The sequence below is a fragment of the Lepidochelys kempii genome, chromosome 6 (assembly GCF_965140285.1).
Source record: "Lepidochelys kempii isolate rLepKem1 chromosome 6, rLepKem1.hap1, whole genome shotgun sequence".
Taxonomy (NCBI): domain Eukaryota; kingdom Metazoa; phylum Chordata; order Testudines; family Cheloniidae; genus Lepidochelys; species Lepidochelys kempii.
Window position 1 is genome coordinate 32,353,486 of NC_136385.1, and position 21,537 is coordinate 32,375,022.

Consider the following 21,537-nt stretch of genomic DNA (forward strand, 5'->3'; position numbering starts at 1 on the left):
ACAAGACATCAGAAATGTGGTTTACAACTTTATAAAGTAACACATCTGGGAATTATATTGTAATAACTCATCCAGTGCAGCCCATCCCTTCTTTGTAATCCATTCAACGTGGGGGAGGGATGCGATCAGCCCCCTACTCTGTTGGCTAGGTCTCAGTACCATTGCTGAGACCCCACTGTCCTCCCTTATCTGAGGGCTAAGAGGGAAAGGAAGAGAGGATTGTATCCTCCCTGTTCCAGTCATTAGGAACCCCAACCCCATTCCCCACCTAATTTAGCAGGTGCCGTCTCCTAATCTGCTTCCAATTCTGGTTTATCAGGGAACCAGACCCCTACTGAACGATTACCTGCACTGGGCACTTGCCACTAGGATGCTCCAGGAATTTGCTTAGCTGCTTCCTCTCACCTCTGCCAGATTCTCCGATTGGGGAAAGGGGAACATACTTGCACATGTGGTGGTTGTGTGTAGAAATTAGACAGTTTTGGATGGAAATTATTAAAGAGATTCATTAAAGAGATTCATTTTATGACAAAATATTGGCTTCCTAGAGATCCCTTGACCTGCTTACTTAATGCTCCAGTAAAACATCTGCATTTTAAACAGAGCACATTAATTTTCTTCTTATTGTTAGGTGCTAGACTTTGAATTGCATGTTATTGGAAAAAATGTGACCCCCTCCTCCTATGAAATTTCGGCATAGTAAAATGTAGACAGCCCTTGGAACAGAAAAGCTTACCTATCAAGTACATAGACAAGAGAAGCATCAAAAATAGGATATGTATTTAGAAATTGTCACCCTTTTTTGGGATGCTCAGCAGAGGAGGGGTCTCCAGCCAGCAAACCAGAATCTTTAGCCAGTTTCTTTAAATATTAACCTGGTCCTAAATAAGTAATTGCAGTATAGTATGTTAGTGTTTGATTGTAACGTTTTCTTAATACAATGTTTTAAAAATACTTCCCTATTAGGAGGGCTAACGTGGAATTTATACAGCAAATAGCCAGACATAAAAACAAGTAACAAAATATTATTTCAGAATATTAGAAGTAGGAACACTGACCATGAATTGGTAGAGCTGCAGAACTTCCTGGAAGCAATAAAGGAGGATAGTTGCTGAGAGAGAGTAGAAAATAGAATCAAAATAAATTATCACTTTTAAACAGGGAAAAAAGCTTAATTGTGAGGTGTCCTGAGGTCCCAGCCTCAAATCTGATTTGTTTAATATATTTAGAATTTTGTTACAGTTTTATTGGGACTGAACAGTGAGGGGGAAAATATTCAGGTAACCAACAATTATTCAGATTAGTAAAGGCCAGAGAAAACTGAAGAACTTCAGAGGGATTTTACAAAGCTAAGCTGAACTGGTAATATGGTGGTAGATTAAATTCAATGTTGAAAAAAGCAAGGTGGTGCTCATTGAAAGGAATAATTGTGAACAACTTGCTGAGTTCTAAATTAACTATAACCACTCAGGAAAAAGTTGGGCTACATAATGAAAACCTCTGCTACCTGTACAGCAGTGGTCAAAAAGCAAACAAGGTGTTAAAAAGTATAAAGAATAGGATAAAAATAATACTGGAAGTATCATAATACCACTATGTGAATCAATGGCATGTTTTCACCTGTGATACAGTATGCAGTTCTAGTTATCCACCTCAAAAGAGATATAGAAGAAATAGAAAGTGTTTATAGATGGATGACCAAAATGACACAGAGAGACTGCTATATGAGGAGAGACTGAACATAGTTGGACTGTTACATTTAGATAGAGATGTCAGAAAGGTGTATGAATAATGGTGTAGTAAAGGTAAAATTGAGCTCTTCTGTTTGAGCTTTCCCATAATGTGAGAATAAGGGGACATTAATGAAATCAAAAGACAACAAATTAAAAATGGATAAAAGGAAATACTTTTTCACGGTGTAATATTAGACTTTGGAACTCATTGCCACAAGATATTGAGTCAAGATATCAGTGCTTGGGAGGATTACAAAAAGACTACACATGTGGATAATGAGAACACCTTCAGTTATATTAGATAGAATAAAAATGGGATATGTACTTCAGGGAGTAAACCAACTACTAACTAACTGGAGTGGACAGATTATTCCATAATTATCCACTACCAGATTTCTTGCACTGTCCTCTGACTGGCCACTGTCAGAGGAAAGATACTAGACTAGGTGGACCAGTGGTCTGAGCTGGTGTGTGAATTCCTGTGTTCATAGAAAGAAAAATTTGGGTAAAAAATAGCAGAGTAATACTGAAGAGAACACACAGAGGAAATTTCAGACCACATTTTGAAACAGGCCCCACAGAGTCTGCCTTTGTAAATTCTTCATTTGCAGGTCAAAGATGCATTCATACACAACACTCGTAACTGGGTTTACAGTTACTTGATTTTGATGTGCAACTGTGGAATTTATACACACACAATTGCAGGGGTAATTGTAGAGGCCCATTTTGCTCTTAATTTTTAAAATTATTTAAAACAAATAATTTGTTTGAAAGTGCATGTAAGTTCTAAATATACAGTAAGAAATTTGTATGAGAGATCTGCAAATGGCCCATAATGTAATTATTTTAAAAGTTTAAAAATAGCTTTTAACTAGGGCTGTTTTATGGTTCACAAAGAAGACATTTTACTGTTTTTTGCATTTAAATCTATGTTGAAAATATATTGACTTATCAGGTAACACAGCATGCTGAGAGGGGACAAAACCATTTTTTAATGATATGTTAATTGAATGGGATGCTAGAGATGCACCTGAATGACTTTTTTCCCAGATGTGCCCCAGCTGAGTGATAAAGCTTCTCCTGATCAGTAGAGCCAGTAGATATTTATTATATCCCTAGTTGTCATCTTCCAGTTTTGCTAGTGAAAATAATGCCATGGCTGTGAACTACAGTGTGAACTCTCTGTGGCTCTTCAGTAGTAGATAAGTTATATAGCTTAAACCTGCAAATTGCACTTTGAAAACATACCTCTTAATTGTGACTTTCAGAGTCTTCTCACAAGATGGAGACACCACCACATGGGCTTAAAAGTGAGGTAATTTAACTGGGACTCTTTCTCTTCCCTGATTCTCATCCACTTGTAGGAGTAGTGACTTCTTGTTTTCTCATGGGAGCCTGTAGAAGTTTAATTATATCAGTTTTGCCTCTCAGCATCATTAGTAAATAAATGACTAATTTTTTCTGTCTACACAGTTGTAGGAAATATTGATGTAAGCAATAGTTGTGTGTGCTATCTGCTCATTCTGAGAGGCCAGCTATGTATTCTACACCTTTCTCCCAAACCTGATTCAGAGCCTCACGTATATATATCCAGAAGATATTTGTGCTGTTCAGTTTTTATATGTACAGCTTTCTATTGCTTTTGTCTGTTACTGCACTTTTTTTGTTTTCTCCCTGATTTTGGTGCCAGGTTGGCAGGTCTAGAAATATCCATGAAACACGCAGCAGTTGCACATCTTTCTCCATAACAGGCACGTGTTTTACTCCTGACTTGATAACTTCACCTTTTGGGTTAGGAAAGTAATGCAGTTCTCAGGTCCCTTCTAATTCATTTCACATAGGCCACTGTATAGCCATCAGACGATACCAGTTTTTAGTCATTACTTACATGAGCTAGAATCAAACTAGTAACCATACCCCACTACCAATCCCCTGAATCATCCAATCCTATGTACATTTTGTATTACAGGCAAAAGTATGAAAATCCATTAAATTATGAAATACAAAGCTTCATAATTACAATCAATTTGTCAGCTTACTGTACATCCTTGGTACCTTTCCTTGGATGTAGAATTACTGCGTATCACAAATCCCACCTCATAGTTTGCAGCTGCCACTGCTGTAATTTCCCCGGGGCACTTTCATTCTGCTCTTCTATGTGTCTGCTACCCCTCCAACTTTGGAGTTGTCCGCAATTTTGCTCATGTTGAATTGACACTAAAAACAAAAACAAACAAAAAATCTAAAAAAGACATCCATGGAGCATCCATGGAAGGTGTAGAAATTAGTTTTCAACTTTTTAGATTAATTGGTTAACAAAACAAGTCTCTGGAAATCCTAAAAGTCCTGGAATAAGCTACAACTGCCAGCCAGCATTCTGTCTCAGTACTGAGACAGAAGCTGCTCTATAGACTACTAGGTTCCACAGTACCAGAACTGTTGATTTATTTAGACATTACTGTACCAAATGTATAATGGTTGTATGCAATAGTGTCAGAGCTACTATGTAAGATTTTGCAGGACTTAGAGATTGACTGCTCCATCCCAAATTTTGTGATATATTGTGCTGTCTGATAGGGTCACCTAAATCAGAAATAAGTCATCTTGTTCATCCCTGTGCAACGTAAATAATAGTCTACGAGAGCTGTGACGTAGCTATGAATCAGCATTGTAATTACAGCATTATTTGAAGGAATACAAACCTTTGTGCTTAGGAAGGACTTTATTGCCATTGTCTGGGTACACCACAAGAAGGACCGGAGACACTTGCAATGGATTTTAATTGGGCCGCAACTTTAATATATAGGTGTCTGGGACTACCTGGCAGATAAAGTGTACAGTGCAGGCAAATCCATGCTTATTCAAATCAATTCTCCGGGGCTTCCACCAGGCCCTCTTTATTTAATCCATGCTTATTCAAATCAATTCTCTGGGGCTTCACTCCCCCCCTTTTGTTTCCATCCAGGTCCCCCAGCTGACCTATGGCTTGGCTTGTACCTTACCATCCACCACCCTCGTAAGAGGGTTAAGGAGGGCTATGAGAAGGGGCGGGGGAGGGTTTGGCTCCCTGCCATACCAATCAGGGGAGTCCCCAACCCCCTTCCCCATTCTGTTCCTTTCTCCAGTACCTCCTTTTAAGTCCTTTACCTGACCATTTATCTGGTCACTGGCTGCCTTCCCTATGGAGTACCTGCACTGGACATCCACCCAACCTTACAAAATAAGTTGCGGCATGTGGCCTACCACCTTTTCTTCTCACCAGGAAAGGTCCTCCCTCACACCCGCTGTGGGGAAGGCGAAAAAACCTCACTGCACCGAAGCCAGTTCAGGTAGTGCGGGAAAAATTCCTTCCCAGTCCCCATTTAAAAGGAGTGACTAGCATAATGCCCACAGCAGGTCCTAACCCATCCTGCCATTTGCCTCCACTAGGGGAGGGAGGATGGGTGCTGGCTTACTCGCTGTGTGGAACAAAGAGACTTGCCCCAACCAGGTTTCGTACCTTTATGCCCTTTGCACCTCACATTCCTGGGGTGGCGGGGGTGAGTCATTGCTTCAAAGCTGGCCACCGAGCACCTTTTCTACAGCAGTTTCTGTCCTCTCTCCCTCTCCCTCCCCCCACCATAAAGCAGAGCTGTCCTTCCCTGGTAAGCCCCAGACAAACTCTGACCCACCTTAGTTGTGGTGCACTCATTTTGTGCAACTCCCTGAGTTAGTGGAAGGGCTGAGACAGATCACCTAAAATGCTCGTTCCTTTTGTCATGTCCCATGATCATCTTTCTATTTTAATTATTATCTTTTAGATAAAAAGATGCTCAGTGATATTTAAAACTCTTGAGCCATTATCTGCAAGGAATCATAAATACCTAATAGAAGCATGTGTTAACCTTAGCTTTTATGTATTTTGGATACAGAGCAGTAATCATAACCTTCACAACCAATTTACATACTGTGTATACCTTTGGCTTTCCCCCGCTCTGTTCACACCATCAAAGAAGGGAAAATTAACAAGGCAAGTTAATCAAGGAGTTATGACATTTGCTCACTATGAGAAAAAGCGGTGACCACTGTGGAATTTACAGTATGTAAAGGCTTGCTCACTCTCTCGTGTTTCCCCCCCTCTACTATTTGGCTAGGATTTTTTCCAGGTTATTACAGTTGGTATAGTGAATAGTCAAACCCAGGTTTTTGGGTACCAAGCATTTACATTACCTGCAGGTATTTTAGTGAAACCCACATGGAGCTGGGCAATTTCAGTATTTCAGTTCCACTCTATTTCTATTCCCTAATTCAGACTGCCGTCTCAGTGTATTCAGCAGGTTGTATGGCAGCAGATGAAACAGATGTTTAGACCATACTGGAAAGGAACGGCATGCTGCATTAGGACCTGGATATTCCTCTTGACATCTGGATGCTGCTGGGTCACAAAGCCTGCCTTAGGCCAGGAGGCTGTAGGAGCCTTGTGGCAGTGAGCATAGGGTCTTAGCTGCTCTTTAAGCGATTAGTGCACTGAAGCAGCAATAATGCTGAATTATCGCTTGGTTGCTTTCTTCCAAGGAATCTTGGGACAAAAGGATAGTCAAGGAGGAGTATTTACAGTAGAGTCATGCTCATAGAGACAAGACTAATTACCATGTGTTAAAAAGCTTTCTTTCAAATAATGTAATATTCAAATAGCTATGGATACTTTAGTCAACTTTGTACAAAGCAGTAAACAAACAGCTTCCAGAAAAACCTGCTTTTCTCATTTAAAATCATTAGGATGAAAAAGACAATTTCAGCTACTTTCCAACTTCATGGTATACTCAAATTGTATGGAACACACAGCAAAATATGACTCATGACATGAAATAATGTTCATGCCTCCCAGAGACAAAAAGTGTAAACTTCTAATAGCTGCAGGGAAGAATATTAGATATGGAAGCTGTCTGACTTATGCATTGATTATTTATAGTGTCACTTTATCAAGTTGAAAATTTGTGCTGCATGTGCTCCTAGAAGCTGAACTGTCTGCTGCAGCACTTTCCTTTATGATGTGTGTTATTTAAACACAATGGGCATGGTGTATTGCATGGAAATAGGTGTTTAATGTTTTGTGATTACTAGCTGCCAGAGAAAAGAGCAGTTGCATGGTCTTTCTTCTCCTAATATTATTTTCGTTGTTAAGACTATTTAAAACAGGGCCCATAAACAGAGTACAGCTTTTTGTAGCACATCAGGTAATATACTGAGGAACAATTTGTTGCTCTCGTTTAACCTCTAGTATTGTAAGGGGGGTCATATTTAATTAACAGTGGCTAAAGGGCTGACCTGAGGGGCAACGAAAAGTGGCTGAGCTGCATTTTCAGAGCCAGGCTGTAATCTGTTGGGAGAGGGAAAAAATAAATTAGAAAGTACCATTTACTGAAATTCTTTCTAACTAAGCTGTATTTCAATGGGCCATTTAATGCTCAGATGGACAAAGGTATTACTTCAGTCATTGAATTGTATCAAACCCTTTCTCAGAGGCCCAGTTTAAAAACTCTACAGGAAAAGTGGCTTAGCATCATATTCTCGGCAGAGCAACATTCAGTCTGTTTGAAAAAAAAAAATGAGTGAAATGAGGTGAGACACAGCCGCAAGTCAGTGAGTTTTTTTTGCCTCACCCTCCATCAGTGGCTTCACAAGGGAATTGCTCCTCAGAGTCTGGGCAGGGCAGAAAGGCTTTTTTCCTAGCTGTTACTTTGTTTCCCCGGTCAGCTTTTGGCCTGCCCTTTGCTCTTTCCTGACATGGCAGAAATGTAGTTTTTTCTCTGGGGACCTTAGGGGCAGTACCTACATATTACAAGGTTAGATCTTTGACTCAGTCACATCAGAAGAAAAGGGAAATCTGATTTAAATATCACAGACTTGGGCACTTGTGACTTGAATAGTTATTCTCTTTCAGTAGAATCAACATTATTTATACTCTCGAGTGGTAGGAGAGCACTAATTGTGCTGTTTGAACTTCGGCTGTTTTAAATTTTAAGTATACATTTAAGTATACATCTTATTTTGCAGGAAGTAAATCTTTGTATTGCTATTTTGATGCTGTTTCATTAAATATATCAAGCAGTCTTATAAGGTGATGGGGTGACATACTCTAGAAATTTGTTGAGGTGCAGTAAAGCTAATAAACCAACTGTTTTACTTCCCTAAGGGGAAACAAATACAGTATTAAGGAGGCAACTGCCAGGTGCCTAATTGTGTTGATTGTCTTAGCCACTGGCAGCTATTGATAGTTTATATGAGCGCTAAGTACGCTTTCTTGGCTTTGCTCTCAGAGTTTACCGTAAACTGGTTGTGAACAGGCAGTTTCTAAGAGATTGTATTTAATTGTCATAATATAATCATTCCAAAGTCATTTGGTACTTAAGGAGTTTAAGTCCCAGAAATGATGCTCAAGTGAGAGCTCTCTGTACTTATGCATGTAGGGCAGTTTCTGCAGCATTCCTTCAAAGCAGGAAGAGGTCAAAAGAATAAGATGTACAATAGAAACCCCAACAAAATGGAAATGATCTTAAGAGCACCTTGGTGCACACATGCCTGGAGGCAAATTCAGCTCTCAGTTACACTGCTGCAATTACATTTGAATTCAGTGGAGTTACTCTAAATTTACACCAGTATAATCAGAGTGGGCTTTGGTGCCTATGCTCTGCCATGCCGTGGTGAGGAGCACAGGGACAGACAGTCAGAAGTTAATTGGTACTTAAATAAATGGATATTATTGCAGAATGCCTACTAGTGTTTCACTCCACATTATATTCCATCACAGCAGCTGTAGTTTTTGGACAGAAGTATATTTGCTGTAACTGCCTTAATTTAAATACAAGCAATGTTAATACCATTTAAAGAAAAATTAGTCAAATGCTAATTTGATCTTTAGTTTACATTTCCCATTACACTAAACTTTAAAATTAATGCACTGTAGCTGGCATTATTAATTAGGGCTCTTTCAGTAGAAATACATACTGTGACAAATGAAACCATACATATATATTGCAATGATACAAAATATGTGAGTCAGAGTATTCAAGAATGAATCAAAGACAAAGAATTATATCATTTCTTCAGAATGCCTGGCAATGTGATAATTCAGTCACTAATATTTGCATCAGGCCCCATTATATTACGGTTCTCTGAACAAGTAGCAGTAGTCTGTTTCTTCCAAAAGCCGAGGCAAGAAATCAAAAACCATAAAGAATAGATAGGGTGCAGCTAATTGTTAATGTGTTGCAATTATGCCCCTTTCCGGAATAATAAAATTTTCCCCAGTAGAGGTCAGGATCTTTGTCTCTGACTTATTTAACAGATCCTCTTAAACATCTGTCCAGCAGGCTGTGGACTTTATTAGCAGACAAGAGATCTGACAGAGTTTGAGCCTGCTGAGTCCTTCTTCATCTTCACAGCTGTGGATTAACTCAGACTTTCCAGAAGAGGACAACCATATGGAATAATTGGTGTCACTGTGTAGCTAAAAAAAAAAATATGAAGAAACAAATGTCGTCCAAACACAATTCAGTGTCTTTCTGGTCACAATTACCAGTCTGTTTAAGAAATAAGAAAGGCAGCATTACACTAAAAAAGGAAAGCCTATTCATATCTGTGTGGGAACCTAATCAGGCTCTTGTTTCCAATGACGATGGCTCCACAGTCGCACCAGGACTGCGACAAGAATGCTTCTTTTGTGTGCCGATAATGTGGAAGTGATAAAATTTCCTATAAGAGACTTATGTGTTTACATCATGAGATGTGTTATTTGACAAAATGCTTTGTTCTCTGCATATTTTCCATGCAGAGTTTCATGCTGGGTTGTTTTGCTGGAAAGCTTTGATTAGCTACAATTAGTTGCTGAAGTAAAATAGACACTTTTGTTTTATGAGTCCTCTTGCTGAGCTGTAAATTATAGTAAAATATATAAGGAGTGACAGAAAGAAGTGCTGATTTGAACCTTTGACCTATGATGGGCATAAAAACATAAGATAACTCCTTCAAAGGACTACAAAGAGACCTAAATATTCTATGGTCCACTTAAAGTCAGGTCCTTTTAACAAAGTAAAGCTGTTATTTTACATGAGGGGACATTGACTCTGCAGTATTAAAACAATAGAAACTACAATATCTAAAATATTTACATTTTTGTTTTAATTTAATACAGGTTGACCATTGTCCGCAGCAGGGGTTTGGAAGCTCTGAGGGTATTTTTTGTTCAGAGTAGTAAAGGGAATGTAGTCGGTAAAAAAAGCTGGTGGAATGGTAGTGAGGTCTAAGTACATGTTGCATTGCAGCTTGATGGAAATAGTAAATTAGATTTATATGTTCTCCTAAGAATCCATGCATTGAATAACTTTGAGAACCATAGGAGACTGTTCCTATGCCATATGTTGAGTAGCAGTCACAAAGATTAAAACACACCCAACCCTACTGGTATCTATAGAAAAGAAAAAAGTGCATGAATATGAATAACTAGTGTTCATTAACCTCTTAATCCAGTAGATGGCAATTTTTCCAATTGAGACTTCAGTAAACTGTTGTGTTCAGAGAAGGTGCACAAATAGAAACATAGGAGCAGATTCCATCCATGAACATGAAATGTATCATTTGTATTCTCACAAAGGCAGTTAGTTTGTTTGCAAATGGCAGGCTGTAATAAATTTGCAAGCACATTAGCCAGCAAACTCATTAATAATCTGCGCAACAGCCTTTGTTATGATGACATTAGTCACAATAATTCATTGGCTGTCGGCTTGTGTTTCACCTAAAGGCCTTTTTTCAAAGGTGTTTGGCGCAGTATTGTGAAAAGTGGTGTAGCAGTAAGTTATATACTACACCATGCAAACTCTTTGTGCAGTGCTGGATCTGTAAAATCAGAATGGTCCTATCTCTCAGTCCCCACTGTAGATATTAAAAGGGGTAGGTAGGGTTAACTCCCCACAAAAACAGCAAAAGAAAGAAAATCAAGGAAATATTTTTTAAAAGGAAGCATATGGCTGTGATATAGGAAATTGATAGGTTTTAGACAAATTAAACCTTTGAAGTATGCTCTTACCTATTGTTTTAACATTTATCATTTTAAAAATTTTTCCTAACTGCAACTCCACCTTTCTATATATGTGCTGCAATCAGTGCCACTTCAGTTATACACCTAATTAAAGTCAAATACTCATTGGTTACTGTATATAATAAGCATATGAGTTAAAGTGAAGTCCTTTACTTGTTGGTACTTTATATTTTAAAATTGTATTTCAGTGAAGCCACAACCAAATTTTTAGGTTTAGTGGGATTTTCTGAGCTAAATGTAATAAATAATATGTTAATGAATCGAAATGTTGTTCATTTACATCCCTTGTGCGTTTTATAAGAGTACAAATAGTGTGGGCCATATTCTGCTCTCACTTACACCTGTACAACCATATTTAACTCATATTTAACTTACTATATAAACACACACATTTATAGTATCTACAGTTCTAATAGGTAACATCTGTGCAAATGGACTGTAAAATGAAAGAAAACATGTACTTTTAAAATAAAACATATTTCTCTCTTTCTTTTTAGGAGATGTTTTCACACAAAAAAATGCTTTGCTTTTTCAAGCGCTGAGATTTTTTTAATCAAATAATCAGTGTAAGCAATTATAGATGCGCCTTTCCTCCTCTTTTTCGACGGAAGGAATGCAGATTGCAGATGCAGAGCTGTGGAAGATATTTTTCTAGCGACAGCATCTGATTCCTTGGCAGACTCCACAGGCAGTAGCATAGGACCTTTGGAGTTGCCTCTGGGTTTGTCACATGGTTATGCGCTAATGGGTTTCTTGGGCTAGCTTGTATCTCTGGATACCATTTTCCTTAAGCTCACCTTTGACTCTAAGGACTCTGTATTTAGTTTATTTGGGGACAAAACGCTATGCAAATCTCTCTAGACCAGGGGTCTCAAACTCAAATGACCACGAGGGCCACATGAGGACAAGTACATTGGCCCGAAGGCCGCACCACTGACCACCCCACTCCGCTGCCCGGCCCCGCCTCCACTCCACCCCTTCCGTGAGGCCCTGTGAGGGGGTGCAGGAGGGGTGCAGGGTGCAGCAGGGGGCTCAGGGCAGGGGGTTTGGCTGCAGGAGGGGTTTGGGGGGCGGCTCCGGCCCAGTGTGCACGAGGGGCAGGCCACTTCCTGGAGCGACGCGGGGGCAGCACAGGCAGGCAGGGAGCTGGCGGGCTGCAGAAAATGGCCCGTGGCCCGCAGCCCGCGTGTTTGAGACCCCTGCTCTAGACAAAGGCAGCTTGTTATAAACAAACAAGTAAAATAACCTCGTGATAGTCTTTGTTTACATAGCTAACCTCTTTCCCATTTCTTATTAATTATAGTATTACAGTAGAGCTGAGAGGTCCCAGCTGAGATCAGGGCCCCATTGTGCAAGGCACTGTACATACCCAGAGTAAAAGACATTCCTGACCCAAAGAATCTACCAGTCTAAATAAAAAGGCAGACAAAGATAGGAAGTATTATTATTTCAATTTTACAGAGTAGCCCTATTTTACTGAGGCACAGAGGGATAATGGGTAACCTTTTTCAATTGTGGGACTTCGAGTCCTAAGTGCCCAAGACACTTTTGAAAATCAGACTTAGGCTCCTAAATCACTGAGATGCTTTTGAAAAGTTTGCCCTAAGTGAATTGCCCAAGGTCACACAGGTGGTTGAACTGGGAAATTGACCCCATACTTTCTGAGACCCAATCGAGTGATTTAAGCACAACACATTTTTTCCTTCCAATAGAAATAACACTGTTTGGAGCAGGGATTCTGTCTTTCATTGTATCTGTACAGCACCTAGCACCTTTTGGATGCCACGGCAAAAATAAATAATAATAAAAAAATGAGTCCATCAGAGATTTTTTTTTTTTTTTGCTGAACAGTGCACTGGTATTGTATTGAAGAAGTTGCTGTTGTAGCTAGGCTTTATAAGTCCTGTCTTTGTGATTAGAGAGTTATTATGTTATATTATGAATGTATGGTGTACATCCTGGAGGAAAATTCTGGAGTTATAGCTCTGCAACACTACCAGCTAAATGCACTATATAAGAAAAAACAACCACATCAAGTGCCATAATGCATTTGCAGTCATCCCTACAGAATTTTTTCCTTCTGAAACTGAATTACTCATTGTCTCAAAGGCTGAACTTTCATCTCTGTAAATAAGATATTACAGTATTGCACAGTTTATTTAGAACTCTGACAAATAAGGTTCCTCAATTGAGGCTCTATAGTTTTATTGTTTTTAACTGTAGCAAACATATTCTTTGTAGATATAAAATAGGATTTATGTTTGTGTTAAGAGAAGACATTAAAGTTAAGCAGCAAGCTTAGAATTTCTTATTTTTGTTCAGACCCCAAAATACTTCTCACACCTTAGGAGATATTGCACTGTACAAATACATAGGAAGGAATGGATATTTTCATTTACTTTGTGAATCGTCTTGTACAAGAGAGTAGAAACCTATATGTTTTTAGAAACACTTCTTCCTTCTTTCCCACGTATCCAGCTGAATCCCGCTGGCTCTGAATATTTCTCAAATCTATCTTTTCCACTCCATCTGACCTTTACAACCCTCATTTGTGTTTTGATTCTCTCTCACCTTGGGAACGGTGACTGCCTTCCTCTGACCTCCCTGCATCTTATCTTGCTTTGCTTCGGTATCTTTGAAATTTTGCTACAAAAATTATTTTTCTCTTCCAGCACTTGGACCATTGTGACCTGGTTCCTCTTCATCATCAGCATTAAACTTAAAGCTTCTAGTCCAGACATTTAAGGTTCTACACAAATCTGCTCTGGCTTGTATGTCTAATCTCATTTCCTCTTACTTTCCCTCTCAAACCCATAGTTTGGCTCCATACAAGTTTAATTGCGCTCTCCATCTCTTCCCACTCTCTCAATTGTGCCTATTTCCACACTGCTCTGTTATGCCTGAAGCAACATCCTACCTCAAATGCAGAAGTTGAGCACCTTCTCTTCATTCTAATACCTTCTTGAAACATGCCATTCATGAGGCCTTTCAGTGATATCACACTTAAGACTATATGTGTGTAAAAACATATTCTGTCTGCCTATCAAAACTCTGTTACACACACACCCACACCAGATAAGTGAAACAACAAAGCTTGATGATAATGAAGCTAATGACAACAACACTACTTTGTACTTCTATAGCACCTACAATCTGTGACTCTCAAAGCTCTTTGCATTCATTTAGCCTGAAAGCGCTACAATATGAGGTAGGCATCATCATTCTAGTTTTAAAGATGGAGGAAATCTAAGACACAGAAAGGTTATGTGATTTGCCCATATTAGCACAGTAGAGTGCTAGTGAAGGGTGTTGTGTGTGTAAGTGCAAGGTGAAAAGTGATGAGGGGTATAGGGAAGCCTGCATTAATGAGAAAGTTCTTGTGTGGCTAGTCACTAGAGCCTACTACTAGTGAAGGAACTGAGTAGGCCTAAGCACCTTACGTTCCACCCAGACATGTCTATATTTTGGTGATGGGCATAGTGATCTTTGCCTATTATTTATGTATCTCACAAAGGGGTTGTGGGGCTTAGTTAGTGGATGCTTTTGAAATCCTTCAAGATCCTTGGATGAAACGCACTGCAGAAGAGCTCAGTATTATCATCCGATTGATTTATTGCAGGTAATGTTTGGATATGCGTAAAGTTTTTCACAATATTAATGAAATTAAAATAGAAATATTCAGTGCTCTAGGTAGTTTCTGTTTAGTAAAGCAGGGAATAACCACAATTGTATTATGTAACTCAGTTTTAATGCTTAGAAATATAGGCCAATTTCACTCAAGTTGGTAGTAGAAAACCCTGTAGGGGTTCTTTCCAAAGCAGGGTTGGTACTATTAGTGCTTCCTGGATGTAGCTTTAAGATATAGCCAGAGCTCCCTGCTTAGGGACCTGAATATGGATTTTGGAGCCTTAACCAGTTTATAAAAATTCTGATTTTTAAAAGTGCTAAGCACCCAGCAGCTCCCGCTGACTTCAAAAGGAGCTGCTGTGTGCTCAGCATTTTTGAAAATTGGGCTCACCTATATTTAAAGGGCCTATTAGGATTTTAGGAACCTAACTATAGGTACCCGTTTTTGAATATTTTGACTTTGGTTTGAATCTGGGCTATTAAATGTATGATACAAACTGGGTCTTGAGTACTTGATGAATCTGAACCCACTAGTAGAGCATGTAATCTAGAGTCTTATTTTGTAAATCAGCAGTTTTTAAACTGTTAGGTTTTGGAAGTAATAGAGAGAGGTTGAAAAGAGAGTATGTTTCAATGTTTAAAAAAAGAAAAGGAGGACTTGTGGCACCTTAGAGACTAACAAATTTATTTGAGCATAAGCTTCCGTGAGCTACAGCTCACTTCATTGGATGCATGCAGTGGAATATACACAGGGAACATGAAACAATGGGTGTTACCATACAACCTTTCAATGTTTAAGTTGCTCTTATAATATTCTCACTCCAGCTACGTAAATAACTATCGTTTTATGTGCTAACGTAAATGGATGCAGTAATATTTAGAGTTGCTTTAAATTTATAAGTAACCGGACTGAAAAGAATTGCTGTGACTCAATAGTTACTGCGGTGGCTGACTAATACATCTTAAAAATCATTATTTTGGGGTAGGTTAATACATTTTTATAGTCATTAGTCAATAGCTAACAAGTTAGCATTTCAATTGAAAGATTTCTTTAGAAACTTTCACTCCAGAACATTAAAATCTAACAGCCTACATTCATTTTCCCTTCACATTTTTTTTCTTGAAGTTCCTTATAAACTCTTCATTGCCCGATCTACTCTATGTACACTCCTAGATTGCTATTTAAGGTCATATTTTCAAAGGGGAATGTACAATTATGTTTGCAAAAAGATCTGTTTGCACCAACAGATCTGTTATTTGCACATATTAATTCAGATTGCCTAATCCCTCAGACATGCAGGTATTTATGTGTAGTTACCCAACTTTTCTGCCCAAATGACAAAGGCACCAGGGTGAATTTTTGTGGTTTCGAGCTCTGCCTCTATTTCTGGAAAAACTTGGTCTTGCATGTACCAAACCAAAAAGTTCATATATACAATGCCTTTTTATTTTTGTTATGCTTAGGACAAGTTTACAACACTGCCAGGTAAAACAATTCCAGACATATGACTTAGCACATAAAATTGTCAACACAGTGTTACAGTATAAAGGCAACTTTATTAAATTTTTAACATTAGCAGACCTCCACTCAAGCAATTTCCCATACAGGCCCATAATCCTTGTTACTATCTTTGCTCATCCTTGAAGACTTGGGGGAAGTTCAGTGCCCAGCCCCCATTGAGGAGCAGCTGCTAAGTTACAAATTACGAATTAGTCCTCTTCTCACTAGAAAATCAGACTTGCTTCTGCATACTCAGAGACATGAGACATTAGGCCAAGACTTCTACTGCAAGGACTTCTGCTCTGCCCTGAGGATGCAACAAATACATCTCTATCAATGGTTGTCCACTGGGCTACAAACTGAAAGTGCTGCAATATCACTGTTCACACTGCTGCCTTCATCCTGTATGAAAGTCTCTGTTGATGTGAGGAGAGTAACTTTCATCCAGCCTTCTCACCCTCACAACATGCTCAAAAGGAAGGCAACCCCACCCCCCCAAATGTTGGTGTTAAAGTCAGTGGGCAACTGGAGGAAAATTCCTTCCCAGACCTTAAAATTGCAATATCCGGTGTAGAACTTCTAGGCTACTTTAAGCAGAATCTGGATGAGCCATCTTTTGGCTCTGAAGCATGCTGTCTGTACTGCCATTGTAGTTATGAATGCTCTTGTGGCTAACTCGCAGTATTGACAGCTGTGTAGTAGACAGAGAAAAGCACTAAACTCCAAACATTCCTGTTACAATCAGCTTGTTCCTAAAGATGTATTTTTGTTTGTTCTGTCATCAGTTCCACTATACAGTATCTAATTTATCCTGAGCTGAAACTGTTCAGGCTTCAAGAAATTTGAAAATGTGCCTTTTTACTATCAAATAGTAATGTAGTCTATTAAACTAACAAAGAATGACCCTAAGAACATGATGTTAGTTTATATGCCATTGCCAAGGGGAGCTGATAAGATCCCAGCAGTAGAGCAGAACATTTACTACTATATACAATTCTTCATTTTCATTATTCAGTGCAGAACAGAAAACTGGGAAATTAGAGTGCTAGCAGAGGAAAAAAGACAGTACTTCAACCTAAATATTTAAATGTATCTGATTTCAGAAGGCTCCTGTCTTGTCCATGTGGAGACTGTGCCTGGCATTTTGAAGGGATGGGATGTAGTGGAGGCTTAGGGAAACAAACAAACAAATAAAAAAGTCAAATTTTTCATTAAGCACCCAGAGTTCTGACTCTGACCCTTCTGCATGCATTTGTCTAGCCACTGAGTCATTGAGCACATAGTATTGTGTAACTTTCATTTCTTTAGAGGCTTGTTATATTAGAAAAATTGTTCCAAAGAAAGCAACAATTATGACATAAGCACATCTGGCTCTTGCAAATTATTCTTTATTAAGCTTTCATTTAATTACATGTGCTGAAAGGTCTGCTTTTGATTACTGTAATTTTTTTTATTTGTCCATCTGAATGATAGTAATGTTGGAAATTACACACAAACCACCTGTTTTTTTTTCACTAATAAGGCAAAGTTTATACAGATTTATGTGTGGAAGAGGGATTAGGATCCTCCCCTGTTTATGGTAGAAAGATTATTGCTACTGCTAATTCAAGGTGAGGGATTAAAGGTGGCCATTAGAAGGAAACTAAAACCTGTTTGTTTTTGGTTCAGTAAACACTTCATAATGCTAGGAATATTTGACTTTAATGCACATCTTTTTCACTTAAACTTCTGAAAAATGGAGGAAGTTGTGTGTAAATTCTATGATAATATTTAAGGGTGTATTTGTGTCCTCATCTTTATGAGCAGGGATTTACACCACTACTTCTCATTGGTGTTAATGGGAGTTAGACTGCATCAGGGTGAAAATATATAACCTATTGCCTACTTTACCATTAAACAATATCAAGAGAAAACATGGCAGTGCTTTTCAGTAGCACATTAATCCCAACTTCAATTCCCAGTACAATTCTGCTGTTGATGGAGAGTTGCTATGCTGCTATGTAAAGACCTGTTTCACATTTTTCATGGGGATTGTTTTTTGTTTTTGTAAACAGGCTTACAGCATTGGGATGATTGTTTACCAGCCTGGGCACAATATTTATCCGTCTGCCCTTTACATGATAATTGTTGACAATGGATTAATATATTAATATATATTATGTGTCTGTCTAATAAAAATAGTTACTTGCCCTGGGTGAGAATTTTGCAAATCTACTGATTTTTTTAAAGTATCAAGCAGGAAAACCTCAAACAAGAAAGTGCTGAAAAAAGGGAAGCAGCAGCAAGGTGATAGAATGATGTACATTTATCACATCTCTGTCTTAGGACAGTTGCAGGCAATATTCTATACTTGTTTCTTGTCTTGCAGCAACTCTATGCAGCTCAGCTGGCCAGCATGCAGGTTTCTCCTGGAGCCAAGATGCCTTCTACTCCCCAGGCACCAAACACAACAGGCGCACTCTCACCTACTGGGATGAAAAACGAAAAGCGAGGGACCAGCCCTATAACTCAAGTGAAGGTATTTTTCGATGGAAATTTTTTTTAGCATTTGAAAGAGGTGGTGCGATTAGCAGCGCAACACCGTCCACATATTTATTTTAACAGCAGGAATTCCAACCATATGAAAGCTCATTCCCAAATGAAATATTCCTCTTCAGTGGTATGCTGTCAACATGGAGAATGGAAGAGCAGGTGTTCACTCCTTGGAAACAAGAATATCAGGCATTCCCCTTCCTCTCTATATCCAGTACTGAAAATTCATCCCTCAAATTCAGTATCTTCAGGAATCAGTTTTTAATTTGATAATGTGTATAAATAGTATCTATTTTATTACATGATTTCAAATAAGGCACGAAATGCAACCTATGCCTCGGAAAGCTGGTGCTAACTTACATTGTGAGGGCCAGAGGGACCGTAGCCCTTCTAATTATTTCACAACTCCCAGGCTGCACCTTTTACACAACTTTGGAAAAAGCCTCCACATAGAAATAAAAATGTAAATCAGGGCTCCAGGGAGAAAAACTGTGTCACTGCAGATTGATTTGCCTCTTGTTGATTTCACACAGCTGCTGACGACGAGGCTGCTCCTTGTCGGTTTTGCGCCATTGCTGAATGCTTTTGCCTGCTTATTCTCAGTTGCTTGGAACAAGGCAGCTAGAACGTGGCACTTGGCAGCAGCTTGAAATGAACATGATGCACCCCTCCAACTTTGTGCTGCAGCTGGTACCTGTGGGTGGTACCGGGTTGCCTTTATTGCTGTGTTTTGCTGTGGTTGTATTGGATTTCACGATGCCAAACAGGTTGAGAAACAAATTGCTTCAAACTACAAAACTCTTAGTTTGTGGGAAAATGTTTGGACATGCTATTGATTTGATTAGCTAGCACGACAAATATAAAGACATTAAACTGAACTATGGAGGACACAAACTGGTTTTCCACAAGAAAAAAAAACATTCCTTGAGAATAACAAAAAATCCTATAGACCCACAATCATGTCTCAAATCATGCTGGGAAGATTCTACTCTTTTGGGGTGAGAATTTTATTTTATTTTATTTTATTTTTTTGACAGGTGAGTAAAAATATTGTTTTTTTCATTATCATCAATCATCATGGTAAAGTGTGAGTGAGTAGATATTTCTGCCTGAGCTGATAAATTTCCACTACACTTTTGTGCTATGTTGAGAGTACTAATAAATAAAAACTATTCCATTATGGACTGATCCAGCATTTGTTTAGCAAAGCGTCCACTTTACTTAACTGTGGATACATATTAGTCTAATATTTCACCTCTCGGAATCCAGTGCTGTTCTTCAGAGCCGTTAGTGAGATTTGCCACATACGTTGAGTTTCTAGAGGTCGATGCAGAAGCAGCCAAAGTAGAGGCAAAATGTTTAAGCAAAGTTGCTATAGTATAGTGATACCAAACACCAGTGATTTAGAGGATTGAGTACATGCTATTGAGTACATTAATGTGAAAAAGTAATTTTGTAAGTGAATGAGCCAAATGGATTTACACCAAACCAAACCGTTACTGGATGAGCAAAATTTTCCCTGGTTAAATGTAAACACATATCTGCTTGAACTAAAGCCAATACCATTCCAGTTTCGTTGGCCAGCTGAGTTCGATTACTGACTTGACCACAGGCAAATTCTTGGGGGTTTCCCTACACAATTTTACTTGAATGGACTGCAAGTATATGTTAATAAAAATCTTTTTATACTTATTTTATTAAGCACACTATTGTATTGAAAATATTAGAGGTCAATTCCAAGGTTTTCATGTAGAGAAGTATGACGGGGTTATCATAAAAGAAAAATTAATGAATAATTTAAAACCACTCCAATAAAGTAGTGCTCGAGTGCTCTCTTTGAGAATTCTGTTACCCAGACAGTGAACAGCAGTTTTAACTGTCATGCATTTCTTAATAAACCGTACATTCCTTCTTTGTGTTTAGCCATCGGTTGGTACAACATACATGCACTGGTATTTAATAGGGCTAATAGAATTATTTTATAGGAGTCAAAGTTTTCAAAAAATAATGTTGGGATTTCACATCAGTGTCCAGAAAGCTTTCCAACCTTACAGCTATTTCAAATCAATGATGAAGTCTGATATGGAGGAACAAACAAAAAGATTCTGGAGGTGTGCAAAAGCAATGAATTTTCATTTGTCACAGGATCGTTACTACTGGGCACAAAGTTATTTGACCATTGAGCATGTTAGCATAAGCTTTTGTGTGCGTACGGTCATAATCCTTCAACCAGCAAGCAGTTTAGCCCAGGATGAGCCCTGGGTCCACATGGAACCCTGTTGAAGTCACCAGGGCTCTGCAGGGTTACACAGCTTGCTGTATCATGGCCACAAAGCACATGAACATGCAGTTGGGTCTGCGCAGGCAGCCCCCTGCATTCCTGCAGAGCTCCATTGGTTTCAGTTGGGCTCTCCACGGGTACATGTGTCTGCCTGATTTGCAAAGTCAGGGACTGTGTTTGCAATTAGCAACTAATATAGGGGAGAAAATATATCCTGCAATTTTACAGAAATAATATTAACTTTGGAGATGTGAAGGTACTATAAATCCGCACCTATTTGTTATGCTGGCATATTGAATGTGTTATATATGAGTAGATGTACTTTGCTGAATCACTACTCGCTAGTAAGGAGGAAAATGAGGTAAAACAGTGTATTATTGTATTCTGTCATAGATTTCTAAACTTCATAGTATTCAGTGCTGTCTTCTAAAATATAGACTATGTATCCTTACATCCAGCATATTTTAGCATATCCTTACATCCAGCATATTTTGTGTGTATTTTAAATGAGAGAGCTCTTCATTTGGCTCTTTCATTTTAATTACAGAAAATCAGTATTCTGTTTTTAGAATGCTCTGACTTGCTGGCTGCTTAACAAGCTAAGCAAGGGGGACATGCCCTAAGAACGGGGAGAGGATGGCCATGTGAAAGGTGGATCTTGATCAAAGAAATGACTTACTTAGATTCTCCCTCTTCCCAAAGTTAGACATTTGTTAAAATTGGACTCATTCTCCCATATCACTGACACAAAATGTATGTCAAAGAGTATGAATGTCTTCCACAGTTA

At 38.7% G+C, this 21,537-nt stretch overlaps 1 protein-coding gene across 32 annotated transcripts in view; it reads left to right on the top strand.

The window, feature by feature from the left end:
• Positions 1-21,537, top strand: part of SOX6 (SRY-box transcription factor 6) — a 445,473-nt gene that overhangs the window by 349,924 nt on the left and 74,012 nt on the right. For 24 of the 32 annotated variants that reach the window (XM_073347430.2, XM_073347425.2, XM_073347409.2 and 21 more), the window contains 2 exons: positions 3,002-3,043; positions 18,306-18,455. In XM_073347430.2, the coding sequence (XP_073203531.2) occupies positions 3,002-3,043; positions 18,306-18,455 (192 nt within the window). The remainder of the gene's footprint in view (positions 1-3,001; positions 3,044-18,305; positions 18,456-21,537) is intronic. The other 8 variants (XM_073347416.2, XM_073347432.2, XM_073347417.2 and 5 more) reach the window with 1 other exon arrangement.